A 15,833-nucleotide genomic window follows, 5' to 3' on the forward strand; every position below is an offset into this window, starting at 1 on the left:
CAGCTGTGGTGAAATATTCTAGATGCATCATTTTAAACTGTTTTTTTTTGGGCCACTAAAATTGCCAATACATTGTGTAATTAAGTTGTCTAAATGTGCTCAGGTTAAAACCAGGCTAGCCAGTGAGTCAAGGTGCACGGGGTCCTCAGCGTCATCTGTGAAGTGCACATGTGCCCAAGGCTTCTGGGGGCGTTCAGGACTCAGGTAACTGCCCCATAGTCCCTTACTGCAAACATCAAAAATAAGGAAAAGGTGTTTAAGAATGGGGTGCGGGGGTTACATAGATGCCTCTTATTTTCCCTCTTGAAATTCAATATAGGACAGAAATAAATTTTAAATTACCGGTAAAATTCCATTTCATTATGGGTTAAATAAAATAAAATAAAATACGACCAGCTACATGTGTACTTTAAATCCACAGCTAGCAATTGCTAGAAAGCAAGCTACTTTTACTGGCAGCCATAATGAGGTCTTGTGTCTATGTGCCTGCCAACTTCTACACTGAAGAATGAACGGCGGCAGTGTCCACCAGCAGAGGACACCATCAGCGGCGCAGCACGGATCAGAGCAGTCTCCAAAATATAGAATCTATTTTCCACATATACACTATATACATACATACATACACAGGAGGCTGCATCACTACTGTACACAGACCGGTGGCAGTGCAAGCAGCCATATGGGCGCCTGTATATAACGGAAGCGCTGCTAGAGCAGCATGGTGTCTTTCAGGCTACACATATGCTGGAGCTACAGGAAGCCGATCTTACAGCAGGAGGGATGGGTGCGCCTTGTATATACACAGATCAGCTGAGCGCCATATACCCCTCCATGTCATCCAAAAATAAAGAGCGTCAAAGGAAACCACCAAACTCTAGTGAACAAAGACTATTCGTACGGTTATAAAAAGGCAGCGAAGACACAGATGACAGAAGAGACGGTAATAATGGCTAAACGCCGCGCTCCAGGCAGATCCGAGGAGAGAGAGACCTCACGCTTTGTACAGCCTTCCGATGAGGGGGGGGGGAACAATAAGCAAAAAACAGGGATGCTGGAGACAATGCATTATAATAGCTGCTTAAAAAGGATTTTGGTAAAAGCAGTATTAAAATAGGGGTTTAAAAATGTGGCTAAAGGCAATAAAATATCAGATCAATGGCGCCACTCTGGCGGCTACACAAGTGACCGCTGCAGCCAGTCACCTTGCCAAGAGGTGATGCTTAAGTAGAGAGTACAAGACCACCAAGGTCTGAAGTCGATTGTAGTAGTTACACGGGTGGATGACATCACCGCTGCACTGATGTCAACATAGACCGATAGGATGCACCGACGCTGGAGCTACAAGGCATCCATCAGGTGGAATCCAATTTTTTTTTTTTTATCCTAGACAACTATGAAGGTAATTCAGGAACGACAGAATAATAAGTTCAGTATTATGGAGGATATGATGAGCTCCATGAGAAAAAAAATATTCCTACAAGATTCAGAACGATCCCAGTGTAAAGAGGAGGCAAAGTATGGAGCAGCTGCTATAGCAACCTGACTCCCGCCGGTTAGGGAATGAAGAATCGCTGCGTTCTTTATGTTCCAGACAGACTGTTCTGCATTTAGAATGGCTCATTCACATGGAAATAATAATGATGCCCTAGCTCTTCCATGCTACCAGTCACACATGCAGGTTTTCCTCCTAAAGCTAGGGAAAGAAGATAACTGAACTCGGCATAGGTGCCTCCATAATGCCCTCACTGCCACAGGCGCAATGCTGCTGCGTGGGCACAATGTCATATGTGGGACAATCTGGGAAACCCTGAAGTGTCTGCTGGGCAGTTCCACATGCACATTCGATGTTTATTTTATTAAGGCTTTATATAGACACATGAAGTCAAGAAATTAAAAAAAAAATTACAGATTATATAATATATACGGTACCTCTTTTTCCTCCACTACCATAAGGCAAGAATGAAAAAGAATTAGGAAAAAAAAAACAAAACCCGAAAGTATAAAATCAAAATCCATACCTACACGACACCATGACGTGCCGGGAATGAAAAAAAAAAAAAAAAAAACCACACACACACACACACACACACACACACTCCATTTCATACGGTGTAAAGTGCAAAAAGAAGCAGTAAAATATATAGATGTCCAAGATTGTAAATAAATCAAATAAAGCTTTACAATAAGTAACGGTAGTATAAAAGATTAAAGGGAACCTGTCACCCCCAAAATCGAAGGTGAGCTAAGCCCACCGGCATCAGGGGCTTATGTACAGCATTCTGTAATGCTGTAGATAAGCCCCCGATGTATTCTGAAAGATGAGAAAAAGAGGTTAGATTATACTCACCCAGGGGTGGTCCCGGTTCTGTTCTGGGATGGTCATCTTCTTACGATAAAATCCTCTTCTTGTCTTCAGGCTGCGGATCCGGCGCAGGCGTACTGTGTCTGCCCTGCTGAGGGCAGAGCAAAGTACTGCAGTGCGCAGGCACCGGGAAAGGTCAGAGAGGCCCAGCACCTGCGCACTGCAGTACTTTGCTCTGCCCTCAACAGGGCAGACAAAGTGCACCTGCGCCGATGCGTGAAGACAAGAAGAGGACGTCATCCTATGAAGATGGGAGGCCCCGGACCGGACCCGCCCGCGTGAGTATAATATAACCTCTTTTTCTCATCTTTAAGGATACATTGGGGGCTTATCTACAGCGTTACAGAATGCTTTAGATAAGCCCCTGATGCCGGTGGGCTTAGCTCACCTTCGATTTTGGGGGTGATAGGTTCCCTTTAATAAATATATTTGAACAAATACAAATAGTGCCAGAGTGAATGCTATGAAAAGACTTGGACATTATGCTCCTGGCAGGTGTACTTATCTGCTCTGAGGGCAGAGCAAAGTACTGCAGTGCGCAGGCGCTGAGCCTCTGTGACCTTTCCCGGCGCCTGCACACTGTAGTACTTTGCTCTGCCCTCAACAGGGCAGATAAGTGCGCCTGCGCAGGAGCGGGATGCCGGGGAGCCATGAAGCAAGCTGGAGGGCGGCAACCATAAGACGATGGGAGGCACTGAACCCAGACCTGTGACACCCACACCGGACCGCACTACCGGGTGAGTATAATAGAACGTATTTTTCTTATCTTTCAGGTCGGTATCTAAGCTCTGAAAAGAAGTGGCCGCATCTTATATCGGCCAAAACTGTTGACATGTTCCCTTTAAGTAATTGATGCCATCCATGTGCTGTACGTGTTTGTCACGGACCCATAGACCTATATTGGACTTTTCATCCGTGATGCCAGATAAAAGCGAACATGTGAATAGCACCATAGATCATCATGTGTATGAGCGGTAACCTTGAAAAACACGTATGTGCAACTCTGAATGAGGCCTTATAGGAAATAGCGGTTTCTTTTTTAAGAAACTTGTTTTGATGGGTCTTGTATATTCAGCTTTTTGCGGTCATGCACTTTTTCAATGTTTTAAAAAAATGTTTTTTTTTCTGCCACATAGAATTACTTAACAGGGTTCTTCCCTACTAGGACAACCCCTTCTTAAACTAAAATGTTATGCCCTGATAACATAATGAAGCCTATACTCACCTCCCGTGCAGGCGCCGTTCCTGCAGTGTCGGCACTCGATCTCCCCGCAGCGGTGACCCGTGAAGCCGGCAACCAATCAGCGCTGGCATCATCGTCTCTGCCTTCAGACAAACTGAACAAGAAGAGGAAGCCCCCCTCTTAATATTCAGTTTGTCCACAGGTGGAGACAGTGTCACCAGTGCTGATTGAACGCCGGGAATCAAGTGTCATTCCACCTCTTCACAGCCCGGGACCGCTGACACAGCTGGAATGGAGCCAACACGAGGTGTGAGTATAGGCTTTATTATTGTAAAATCGAACAGAACTACTACCACTACTAGGACAACCCCTTTAATAAACTAAATTAATTTTTAGTGTGCATGACTAGTTCTATATGGCTACTTTTTTCCTTTTTCCTAGTGTACCTAGCCATGCTTTGACGTGTGGGTCACTAGCCCGCTCTATATGTCTTTCTAAGGACATGGTCACACGTTCAGCATTTGGTGAGTTTTTTACATCAGTAAGCCAGGAGTGGTGACGTGTTTCTATTATACTTTGGTGGCCTTGAAGCAGGGCTTGCTATCCTCCTAGGCATCAAAAAAAATGTCCGCATACACACCACTGCTAGGAGTAGAAAACAGCCATTTGTCACGTTAATGGGCTTTTCACATGAAGCTACAGTTACACCGGCAGTTCCGACCCTTTGACGCCAAGATTAGCGCATCGCTATTCATGCTCTCGAAGCAGAGACCACACCAGAAACACCATCATAAGTCAATGAAATCCATTAAAGCTCTTTTTTTGGGATGTGTTGTACAGACGTCGTGATGCCTCTATGAACACATGCCATACTTTCTGCTCACTAAATTCCATAAGTAACCATTATACCAGATAGGCAGAAGAGCACCTGCAATTGGTAGATACAAGGAGGTCATTAAAAATAATTGCATTTTGCACCAGTTAGAAGAATGAGGATAATCACAGCTTTGGCCCAGTTTATATTCCACTTGGCCTGATATTTGAGGTACATGCTAGACGTTAATGTCTTGAGAATTTTCTATTAAGCAAAAAGTATGTTCGATATTCCAAGAATTCCACAACAAACTTTGCCATGGCAATTTCTTGTTCATTAGCCAGACCTTAAGGGCCTGAATCATTAAGACTGGAATTTTGCATGCCAGTCCTCAAGAAACCATCGCTGGAGTAACACACCTAATTCATTGCTAGGTGTACGCCTCTTAATGAATTATACATTACTTGGAGTACAGGTCTGGAGTAAATTTACACCATTAGGGTGCATTCAGATGGCTGTATAAATTGGATCTACTGGCCGATGCTCTCCTGACCCGAGTGTGACGGCTACATTATTTTTATTATAGTGTCATTTATTCCATGGTGCTTTACATGTGAGGAGGGGTATACATAAAAAAAAAAAAAAAAAAGTACAATAATCTTAAACAATACAAGTCACCGACTGGTACTGGAGGAGAGAGGACCCTGCCCGCGAGGACTCACAATCTACAAGGGATGGGTGAGGATACAGTAGGTGAGGGTAGAGCTGGTCGTGAAGTGGAGTGGTGGAATGAGGGATACTGCAGGTTGTAGGCTTGTCGGAAGAGGTAGATCTTCAGGTTCCTATGGTAGGAGAGAGTCTGATATGTTGGGGTAAAGCGTTCCAGAGTAGGAGGGATGCGCGGGAGAAATCTTGTATGCGATTGTGGGAAGAAGAGATAAGAAGGAAGAAGAGGAGATCTTGTGAGAATCTGAGGTTGCTGCATAGAAATACATGAAGCTGCCACGTTCGGGTCGGTAGAGCCACCAGCCAGTCTGTACACTGTCTTCCAAACGCAGTCCGATTTACACAGCTGTCTGAGCCCTTGAATGGCATAGATTTTGATTAATTTGCTGGTCAGGGCCTCACTCCACCCAAGATCCTCCGTTATTGGCGGAGCTGAATGGGGTTGGCATAAAAACGCTTAAAAATGGACTACATTTCTGCACAAGAATTTAGCAATATTTCAAGGGGTTTTACACCAGAAAACTGTCAAAAACACCTGGATGAATCTGGCGCTAAATACAAATTTAACAGGGCTGTGGAGACGGTGTCCATTTTGGTGGAGTCGGTCTAAAATAAATAATAAATTGGCTACAGTAGTACAATGCAGGATGTGCTGTAAAGGTTTTCATAAGAATGTGAGAAAAGTTATGAAATGTCCTAGAAATTTCTGTTCCCGATCTAAGGATCTCAGCTTTTAGTTGAGATGGATCTGTGCTGTACTTTATGTCCATGCTCAGTAGTGACCAGTGCTGTGGAGTCATAGTTGAGATGAATCTGTGCTGCACTTTATGTCCATGCTCAGTAGTGACCAGTGCTGTGGAGTCATAGTTGAGATGAATCTGTGATGCACTTTATGTACATGCTCAGTAGTGACCAGTGCTGTGGAGTTGTAGATGAATCTGTGCTGCACTTTATGTACATACTCAGTAGTCAGGCAGTACTGTGGAGTCATAGTCAAGATGAATCTGTGCTGCACTTTATGTACATGCTCAGTAGTGACCAGTGCTGTGGAGTTGGAGGCAAGAAAATTGAAGAGCCGGAGGTTTAGCTTACTGACTCCACAGCCTGGTGTAACACCCTAAAGTGATGTGAACACAGCTGGAGAGGTACAGTGCCAGCTAGACCTAGCTTGTCAGTAAACGTTATGATGGCCATATACCAAAACAATAAGATCAGTAAACCTCCAGGAGGACAAAAATTACCTGACAGTATAGAGCGCAAGACGAACAGAAAAAGTTGTAGGCTCTACCTTAAAAACCAATTCTCACAAGGATTCGTTTAAAGTGACATATCCCCACGCCCCCCCCCCCCCCCTTTTTTTTTTTTTTTTAAATATAGCGATACTCCGACAAACCTCGGGATATCATCACCTCCACGAGTTACAAATGCTTTTATGGGTACGGTATATGTCAGGTTAAATGCAGTTCTAGTTAAATGAAGTTTGCATGTGAATATATTTTATTTTTCCTACTAAGCTGTACTTATCTTAAAAATTTTGCATGTACGGTATGGCATTATGCCGGATTCTAGTATTTTTATATTTTTTAATATATAAAATCATTCTGGTGCAGGTCATGTGAATACAAACCAACACACAGATAATGCACCAAGCACTAAAATACTTCTCCAAATGACAAGAAGCTGCTTTCTAGAAATAGTTCTTTGGCATCGCCTGATCATAGACGCCAGCGAGCCCCGGCACATGTCTCCAGTTACCAGATTAGGAAGTTAACCCATTAGATAGAGGCAGATGATGTGCGCAACAGTATTTTACAACACACACATACAAAAAAGCCACACACACACCAGCCTTTATAAAACTATATCCCCAAGTTGTACTTATGAATCAGTCCCAATGCAATGACTTGTTTCTTGTGGGACATGGTGTACGGTCTTTAAAAAGGCACGTGTGCTGGCGAAGGAGGGAGAAAAGAAAAAAAAGAAACATTTCTTATGGCTCATTTGTGTAGCATCCGATTTTTGTGGATACGTTGCATTATTATCCTTGGATACTGTATTTGATCGGCATTTTAAAATGCTGATGCATAAATGATGTATAATTACAGGTGACAACATGATAAAAATTGCCTGAGTTTTCTTGATGAAACTCTTTCCCATACGCTTGCCTGAGCCCGGCCTTTGTGCTGTATTGATTTCAATTTACCATTTTATATTTTGGTTATTCGTTAAATCTAAAAGTGATATTTAGATTTAAAGAGAACCTGCCACCAGGTCATAAGTGGACAGTTCTTGTTCTTATGTTATCCCCATGGCTCCCCTGAGTATTACACTTTTTTTAACCCTCCATACAGCCTATTTAGTGCTAATTTTTACGGTCTTTACAAGGGGCGGAGCTCACAGGGTATTTATGCAGATCAGGCTAAAGCCACACCTCCTCAGAATCATGTGAGGCACGCCCCTTTACAGGAGGGACTAAAATAAGACTAAAAACTGACAAACTTGACCCAGTGACAGGTCCACCTTACGGGATGTTAACAGTTAGGCCGGGGTCACACTTGCGAGTGCAATGCGAGAAACTCGCGCAAGCCTTCAGTGCACTCTACACTGACTGTCCCTGTAGTGAATGCATGGGCATCAATCACATCACTAGGACTCCTTGCGATACTACCGAAAGGAAGCCCAATTTGATAATTACATATTTATAGTTTCAATAGCAGCATATAAATTGTTAATAGTAAAGATAAGAGGGTTTTCGCCGATGTTCGCAGTCACTCACCTGACTGTGCGCACAGTAGTGGCCATGCACTCAGTACAGTGATTTTATGGTGGGAGGATAGCAGCCATTGATGCCCAAGGAGACCTTACCATTTACATTCACCATATCAATGAGTGTAGTTGTGATCAAAGGTTTCACCTTTAAGGCCAAGTCTCCGGTATATATTTCATAATTAAAGGGATAGTAAAGTACACTCTATAAACTGTTTTTTTAAGAGGTAGTGGTCTGCTACCTGTGACTCTCCGCGTCCTAGAACAGCTGGAAATGGTGCCATGCAGGGACTTGGAGTTTCACAACAGCTGGAGAGCCGGAGGCTGTAGACCAATGAGATGGGTATTCTCAATATCAGGTCAAAAAAGTACCTAATAAAATAGGATCGTGCCAAATTATCCTGAAAAGTCACTAGTAAGCCCGAATATCCCACTCATCAGTGAAAGAATGAACTATTCATTGTGTGAGCAGGTTGATGGCAATCCTTACAGGGTGCGATTCGTGTCAGCACATGTGTTCTCCACTTCACGTGGCGCTCACCATTCCTGCATTGTGAGGCCAGAGACAAGGGACGATTTACTAAAGCCGCCTGACTTTTAGTGCAAACTCAGACTAGAAAATCTGAACATCGCACCAGATTTATCATAGTGCCGGATAACCCAGCGCATTCTAAGACTACAGTCTATACCATTTGTTGGCTTACTACAGGCCCACAAAATCAGGACGAAAATTGGAAGAATGGTTACTTGAAAATCACGTCTTAGATTACACCCTTCCCGGTATGTCACGCCCTTTGGCACGTCAGAAAAACATGCGTAACATCTAAATCACATGTGTATTAGCGGTCCGTGCTCCGACATCTGAATGAGCTTTCAATGGGATGATACAGTGAGTAAGGGCCATTTTCAGGTGCTGCAGCTCAGCTCTCATCGAAGTGAATAGGAGCTGAGCCACAGTACCCAAGAACTGTCATTACACTGTATGCAGCTGTGCCATTTTAACCCGGTGCAGCGATTACGCTCAGCCGGCAGTGGAGATGAAAGCAGTTGGTGCAGGTTCTGGGTGTTGGACCCAAACAATCTGATATTGATGATCTAAGGCCATTTTCACACAACAGTTTCCGAGAAGATTGATAAGATAAAAGGCAATCTGCTCGATCTCCATTAATTCTAAATTCACCGACATCACAATAACATCATATTTGTATACTCTTCTACAACTAGGCCATGTTTACACGTTCAGCATTTGGTCAGTATTTTACCTCAGAATTTGTAAGCCAAAAGCAGGAGAGGAACAATCAGAGGAAAAGTACAATAGAAACAAGTCACCACTTCTGTATTTATCACCCACTCCTGGTTTTGGCTTACAAATACTGAGGTAAAATACTGAACGTGTGAACTTGGCCTTAGGATAGGCCATAAGGGTGTGTGCACACACTGCAGATTTTGCTGCGGATCCGCAGTTTTCCATGCGTTTACAGTACCATGTAAACCTATGCAAAACAAAATCCACAGTGCACATGCTGCGGAAAAAACGTGCGGAAACGTAGCGTTGTTTATTCCGCACAATGTCAATTCTTTGTGCTGATTCCGCAGCGGTTTACACCTGCTCCACAATCGGAATCCGCAGGTGTAAAACCGCAGGTGGAATCCGCACAAAATCCGTGGTAAATCCACAGGTAAAACGCAGTGCTTTTACCTGTGGATTTCTCAAAACAGGTGCGGAAAAATCCGCAGAGGTTTCATCTACGTGTGCACATACCCTTAATATCTAAGCAATGGTCATAGTAACATAGTAACATAGTTAGTAAAGCCGAAAAAAGACATTTGTCCATCCAGTTCAGCCTATATTCCATCATAATAAATCCCGAGATCTACGTCCTTCTACAGAACCTAATAATTGTATGATACAATATTGTTCTGCTCCAGGAAGACATCCAGGCCTCTCTAGAACCCCTCGACTGAGTTCGCCATCACCACCTCCTCAGGCAAGCAATTCCAGATTCTCACTGCCCTAACAGTAAAGAATCCTCTTCTATGTTGGTGGAAAAACCTTCTCTCCTCCAGACGCAAAGAATGCCCCCTTGTGCCCGTCACCTTCCTTGGTATAAACAGATCCTCAGCGAGATATTTGTATTGTCCCCTTATATACTTATACATGGTTATTAGATCGCCCCTCAGTCGTCTTTTTTCTAGACTAAATAATCCTAATTTCGCTAATCTATCTGGGTATTGTAGTTCTCCCATCCCCTTTATTAATTTTGTTGCCCTCCTTTGTACTCTCTCTAGTTCCATTATATCCTTCATGAGCACCGGTGCCCAAAACTGGACACAGTACTCCATGTGTGGTCTAACTAGGGATTTGTACAGAGGCAGTATAATGCTCTCATCATGTGTATCCAGACCTCTTTTAATGCACCCCATGATCCTGTTTGCCTTGGCAGCTGCTGCCTGGCACTGGCTGCTCCAGGTAAGTTTATCATTAACTAGGATCCCCAAGTCCTTCTCCCTGTCAGATTTACCCAGTGGTCAGTCCCCTTTAAGCACTGACGTCAATCCAACACTAAAATGTAGATTCATCTTAACAGGCAGAGATTCCCGATATGTTTTTATTATACAAAACGCTCCTATTCCAGATATATTAGTATATAGCAGGATGTTCTGTGGAGCAGCAGACAAGAGCAGTCAGAAAACATCCTGCAATTTGGTAACAGACTAAAAGAAGCGTCAATTCTCTGAAAACTTTCTTGCTCCATTATCAGAATACTGCAGTACTCTGGAAAAGTCCTCTTGACTTGAAATATCCAGAGAATTTTGCCAAGTGACCTCTTTGGGGTGTTGTTCATGCTGTATGTATTTGCATGAGAATGTTTCCAATTTGCATCTACTCTGATAAGGGGTAATTCCATGAGGAGTTGCTTATCAGAGTAGATGACAAGTCATCAGGATGCAAATTAGAAGCATTCTCACGCACACACATACAGCGTGAACAACACCCCAAAGAGGTCACCCGGCAAAATTCTCTGGATATTTCAAGTCAAGAGGACAGAACGGGCCAGTGTAGATATGGTGAGGACTTCAAATGGTGGATTTGGGAATGTAGCCCAATTTGGTTGGTATCCCCATAACATTGTGATCGCGACAGAATGTCAAATTTTGGTAACTATTCGGTTCTGGTTTTCCTTTGAAATACAAGCATGACTTATTTTCTGTCAAATGGGCAGAAAAAGTTGTAGAAATGCTTGACATGTTCAAGAAAACAGAAGTTAGAAAATAAAAAAACATCGTCACACAGGAAGTCAAAATTTTATAAAATAATGTGTCCGAGTCATTTCCATTTAGAAATTTTATTATATACACATAGGTTGAAAAAAAAAAAAATACTCCAAGTTCAACCCTTCTCCATACAGTCTCTGTATGGCCAGTAGGCTCTGCCTACATCCCACCCCTTAATAAGTGGCTGAACATTTACAAGAGGAAAACAGGAACAGGTGCCCCCTCAAGATTATCTGCTGTCAGGTGTAAAACGAGAAAAACCTAACCTGAGATAATAAAAGCCTAATAGTACAAGAAGACTTAAGATATGAAGTGATGAGCCAAGTGACAGATCCCCCCCCCCCCCCCCCATACTAATGTATGGGGTCTCCTATAGGTAGAAGCCCTTTTAAGTCTGTCCAGTTTTCTGAGGATTAGTGAAAATACTATTCTGGCTGTTGTCACCTGTCACAGTCTGTTGTCACCTAACGTTACTCAAGTCAACAAGTTCATTTACACATGCTTTTGTAAAAACAACAGAAATCAATGGCAAGCAAAAGGGTACAGCGCGCCAAACGTACACCAGCCGTAACACTTGGCGAAAACATCCCAGATGGTTAATGGCACTGCATTATATAATCCGAACAACAGCTGCACCTGATAAGTGCACATCAAAGCCAACGGCGTGAGCATCAAATCTGTGCAGAACATGGCCCCTTTGGCACAGATCGGTTACTAATTGACACGTTAACCCTTTCCGCTACTAGACATTGGGTCCAGCCATATCCATCCACGGCTCTGCCACCAAGGATCATAACACAGGAGTGGGATGTGCTCCGCGACTAGTGGTTGTACATAGACAGCCATCACATGGCTCCCACCAACTAAACAGATGCAAGGAATCCATTTTGAGCTGAGCACGGATCATTTTTTCCCTCCTTTCCCCCCCCCCCCCCCCCCGCAAACACATAGGAACAAATGTGATCAAACCAATTCAAGGGCACTGATAAAACGATCGTTCAAGGGACATACAGTATTTTGTACGGGGAGCAGTGATCAGGTTATATCTGAGCAGCAGGATCACAGCACGACCACAGAGAGGCGTGAAGCGCAGATACCTGTACGATTCTGGGAAATGGCTGTTTGTTTTGGTAAAAACAGAAGAGAGGTTACTTCTTTGCATAACAACACAGGTGGAGCAAAGTTATTACCTTCATACCCATAAAAGAAAACCCAGCCTGTCACATTGTGCAGCACAACCCACATAGTAGTTGTTATTGTAAGAGCTGTCAAGGAGACTCAGAGACTGGGTCACAATCAGTGATTCTCCATGTCTCATGTACTGACGGAGACTTAAAATATTTTGGTTTCATAAAAAAAATATATATAAATAAAACAAAATTCAATGAAACAAACACAGATACAGGAACAACCACACACGTAGTACACAAGTACATTGCACATACAGATACATTACCATCACCCAAGGCTGATCGTACACACATAGATACAGGGACATTACCATCACCCAAGGCTGATCATACACACATAGATACAGGAACAACCACACACGTAGTACACAAGTACATTGCACACACAAATACATTACCATCACCCAAGGCTGATCGTACACACATAGATACAGGGACATTACCATCACCCAAGGCTGATCATACACACATAGATACAGGGACATTACCATCACCCAAGGCTGATCATACACACATAGATACAGGAACAACCACACACGTAGTACACAAGTACATTGCACATACAGATACATTACCATCACCCAAGGCTGATCGTACACACATAGATACAGGGACATTACCATCACCCAAGGCTGATCATACACACATAGATACAGGGACATTACCATCACCCAAGGCTGATCATACACACATAGATACAGGGACATTACCATCACCCAAGGCTGATCATACACACATAGATACAGGAACAACCACACACGTAGTACACAAGTACATTGCACACACAGATACATTACCATCACACAAGGCTGATCGTACACACATAGATACAGGGACATTACCATCACCTAAGGCTGATCCTACACATGAAGGGTTTAATCAAGTCTTGAGATATCATTTTTGAAGACCAAAAATCATTTATGGATCATGATATTTCTCACCTTTTTTTCCTCTTTTAATTAATCCTATTTGAAGTCACAATACCCATCAGTGAACCAATCAGAACTATTTACTAATAAAAATATATATATATTATGGGAAGAGGAAACCAACAGTTGAGGCGTCCTCCGACTAAAGGGAAATCCCAAATAGTGCCCCAAAAGAACAGCAGAAAAAAACAACAACAAGGCTGACACCAAAAACAGAGAAATAAGCCCAAGTCCAGCTGAAGGCAGCAGTGACAGCAGGAATAACTGCACCAGGCTGGGGCTTCCTACCCCGAGAGGAAAGGCATTATTTAAAATGAGTGCTGCTCACACCCCTCACCCAGGGAGGGGGCTTCACTTGTTTTCCTCTTCTATAGAACCACGAGAAATGCAAGGTTACAGAATGGCCATAATGGTTATTAGGCAGCATGTCCCCCATTACAGAGCAGGGCAGGAGGTGTGATCGGTGCGATGAAGTCTGTGCGACAAACAAGCGATCAGATCGCCAGTAATAATCGCACAGATCGCCAGTAATCCACTACAGATCACCAGTAATAATCGCACAGATCGCCAGTAATAATCGCACAGATCACCAGTAATAATCGCACAGATCACCAGTAATCCTCTACAGATCGCCAGCAATAATCGCACAGCCTCACCTTGCTTTGGATGCACCAGAGGCTCTTCTCTCTGCACTTGGGTGATGATACAGCTGCTTTCCATCTAATACTTGCACGGATCCAGTGCTGGTCTCGTCTTCCCAGATCCGATCTGCAGATCTCCACCCCAGCGATCTCCTTGCAGATCCCCGACCGTCGCACTCTCACTATACGCTCCTATCCCGCCTAATGCGCTCACAGCGAGGCCGGCAGCGGAGGAGGAAGCCCTGCACAGCACATATAGCGCATACATACACAGGCGGGTCCCAGCCCAAATATCAGAATTGGTTCAACATGGAGAATCCAGACTAGAGAAGCAAAACAACAGAGGAAATAGGACAGCGGCAGTTTCAAGGTCCCCCCAATACTATAGATAAACAACCTTCCCAGATCTGCCTATTCTGCGCTGCAAACCCCTCTGGAGCTGCACCCCGGGAACGTAACTTGGCTTACAATTAAAGGCTATGCTCGTCAGAGCGGAGAAAATAAAAGATTTCGTGGAAATTAAGCTTTGTTTTCCTAGAGCAGGGCTGTGCGAGCGGGGAGACTTGAAACCGCTGCTGCCTGGGATTGGCTGGAAGCTCTGTGGGCAGTATAAAAGGGCGGGATTGGACGCTGCAGTGTTTATCTAACGACATTCCAGCGCAGGAGCCCAGAGAGGCTAATGGCTGAGCACAAAGGCAGCAGTGGCGGAGGTGGCAGCAGTGACGGAGGTGGCAGCAGTGACGGAGGTGGCAGCAGTGACGGAGGTGGCAGCGCCGACCTGCTCTGGAGTTACTCCCCGCCTTGTCCTCCTGGTGCACGGCGTCAGCTGCATTGGGCAGAGGGCGTCTAACGCCCATAGTCCAGGCCATGGCCGCCCGGCGTCTAACACCCTGTCTTATTATTATTACACGTCCTATTATTATTACACGTCCTGTCTGAGGAGAATGGCTCCTGTCAGTCCTAGTCTGTCGCTAGGTGTACAAGATGACCAAGAAAAGTTATAAACGCTCATGGTGTGGAAATACCGTAAAATTATTTTAATTAGGCATCTGTAAATCATGAGACGCGGCTGATTATTACGCTTTCTGCGTTTAATTTAATTCACCTATACCTATATAGCACCATTAGGCTACGTTCACATTAGCGTTGCATCGGGCGCAGCCGCGGCGACGCATGCGTCATGCGCCCCTATATTTAACATGGGGGCGCATGGACATGCGTTGTCTTGCGTTTTGTGACGCATGCGTCATTTTTGGCGCAAGCGTCAGGGCGCAGAGGACGCTGCAAGTTGCATTTTTTTTCCGTCCAAAATCAAGCCAAAAATGGATGCATGCGTCACAAAACAATGCGTTTTTGCATGCGTTGTGCGTTGCGTCGCCGACGCAACACACAACAACGCAAATGTGAACGTAGCCTTAATTCCCCAGCACTTTACAGACATTGTCACCACTGTCCCCATGGAGACTCACAATCTAAATTCCCTATCAGTATGTCTTTGGAGTGTGGGAGGAAACCAGAGGTAATGCATCCAAACAGGAGGAGAACATAAAAACTCCTTGCAGATGTTGTCCTTGGGATTTGAACCTAGGGCTGCAATGTTAACCACTGAGCCACTCCACTGCCACCAGATACTTGAACCACATTTCGGTACCCAGACCGTAGTTGGCGATTTCAGCTACCACAGAAGCTCCAAATTCAGCTGCACCAAACCAGCCTTGTAGTGAAAACTACATCATGGTGGTTATGCACAACATCTTGAAATATTGCAAAATGTTTACACAATGCATAGCTGCGCAAAATTGTTGCGACTTCTGGCATTTTCACACCAGTTTTGGCCAGCTCTGACAAAATAGACAGAACTGCGGCAGGGAGTCTGCCGCACAGATTCATTAAAGGTTGCGACGTACTTTACTCTGGATATGTTACTCCAGTCCTCGATTGGATTA

General features: G+C 44.1%; 1 protein-coding gene across 1 annotated transcript in view; it reads right to left on the bottom strand.

Moving 5' to 3' along the window:
* The window catches only part of CTDSP2 (CTD small phosphatase 2), a 45,269-nt gene extending 30,625 nt beyond the window's left edge, over window positions 1-14,644 (bottom strand). The window contains exon 1 of the mRNA XM_069758611.1: window positions 13,903-14,644. Coding sequence (XP_069614712.1) covers window positions 13,903-13,966 — 64 coding nt within the window. The 5' untranslated portion in view covers window positions 13,967-14,644. The remainder of the gene's footprint in view (window positions 1-13,902) is intronic.
* Between the last annotated feature and the right edge of the window lie 1,189 nt (window positions 14,645-15,833).

Source organism: Ranitomeya imitator, chromosome 3, assembly GCF_032444005.1.
Source record: "Ranitomeya imitator isolate aRanImi1 chromosome 3, aRanImi1.pri, whole genome shotgun sequence".
In the NCBI taxonomy this organism is placed as follows: domain Eukaryota; kingdom Metazoa; phylum Chordata; class Amphibia; order Anura; family Dendrobatidae; genus Ranitomeya; species Ranitomeya imitator.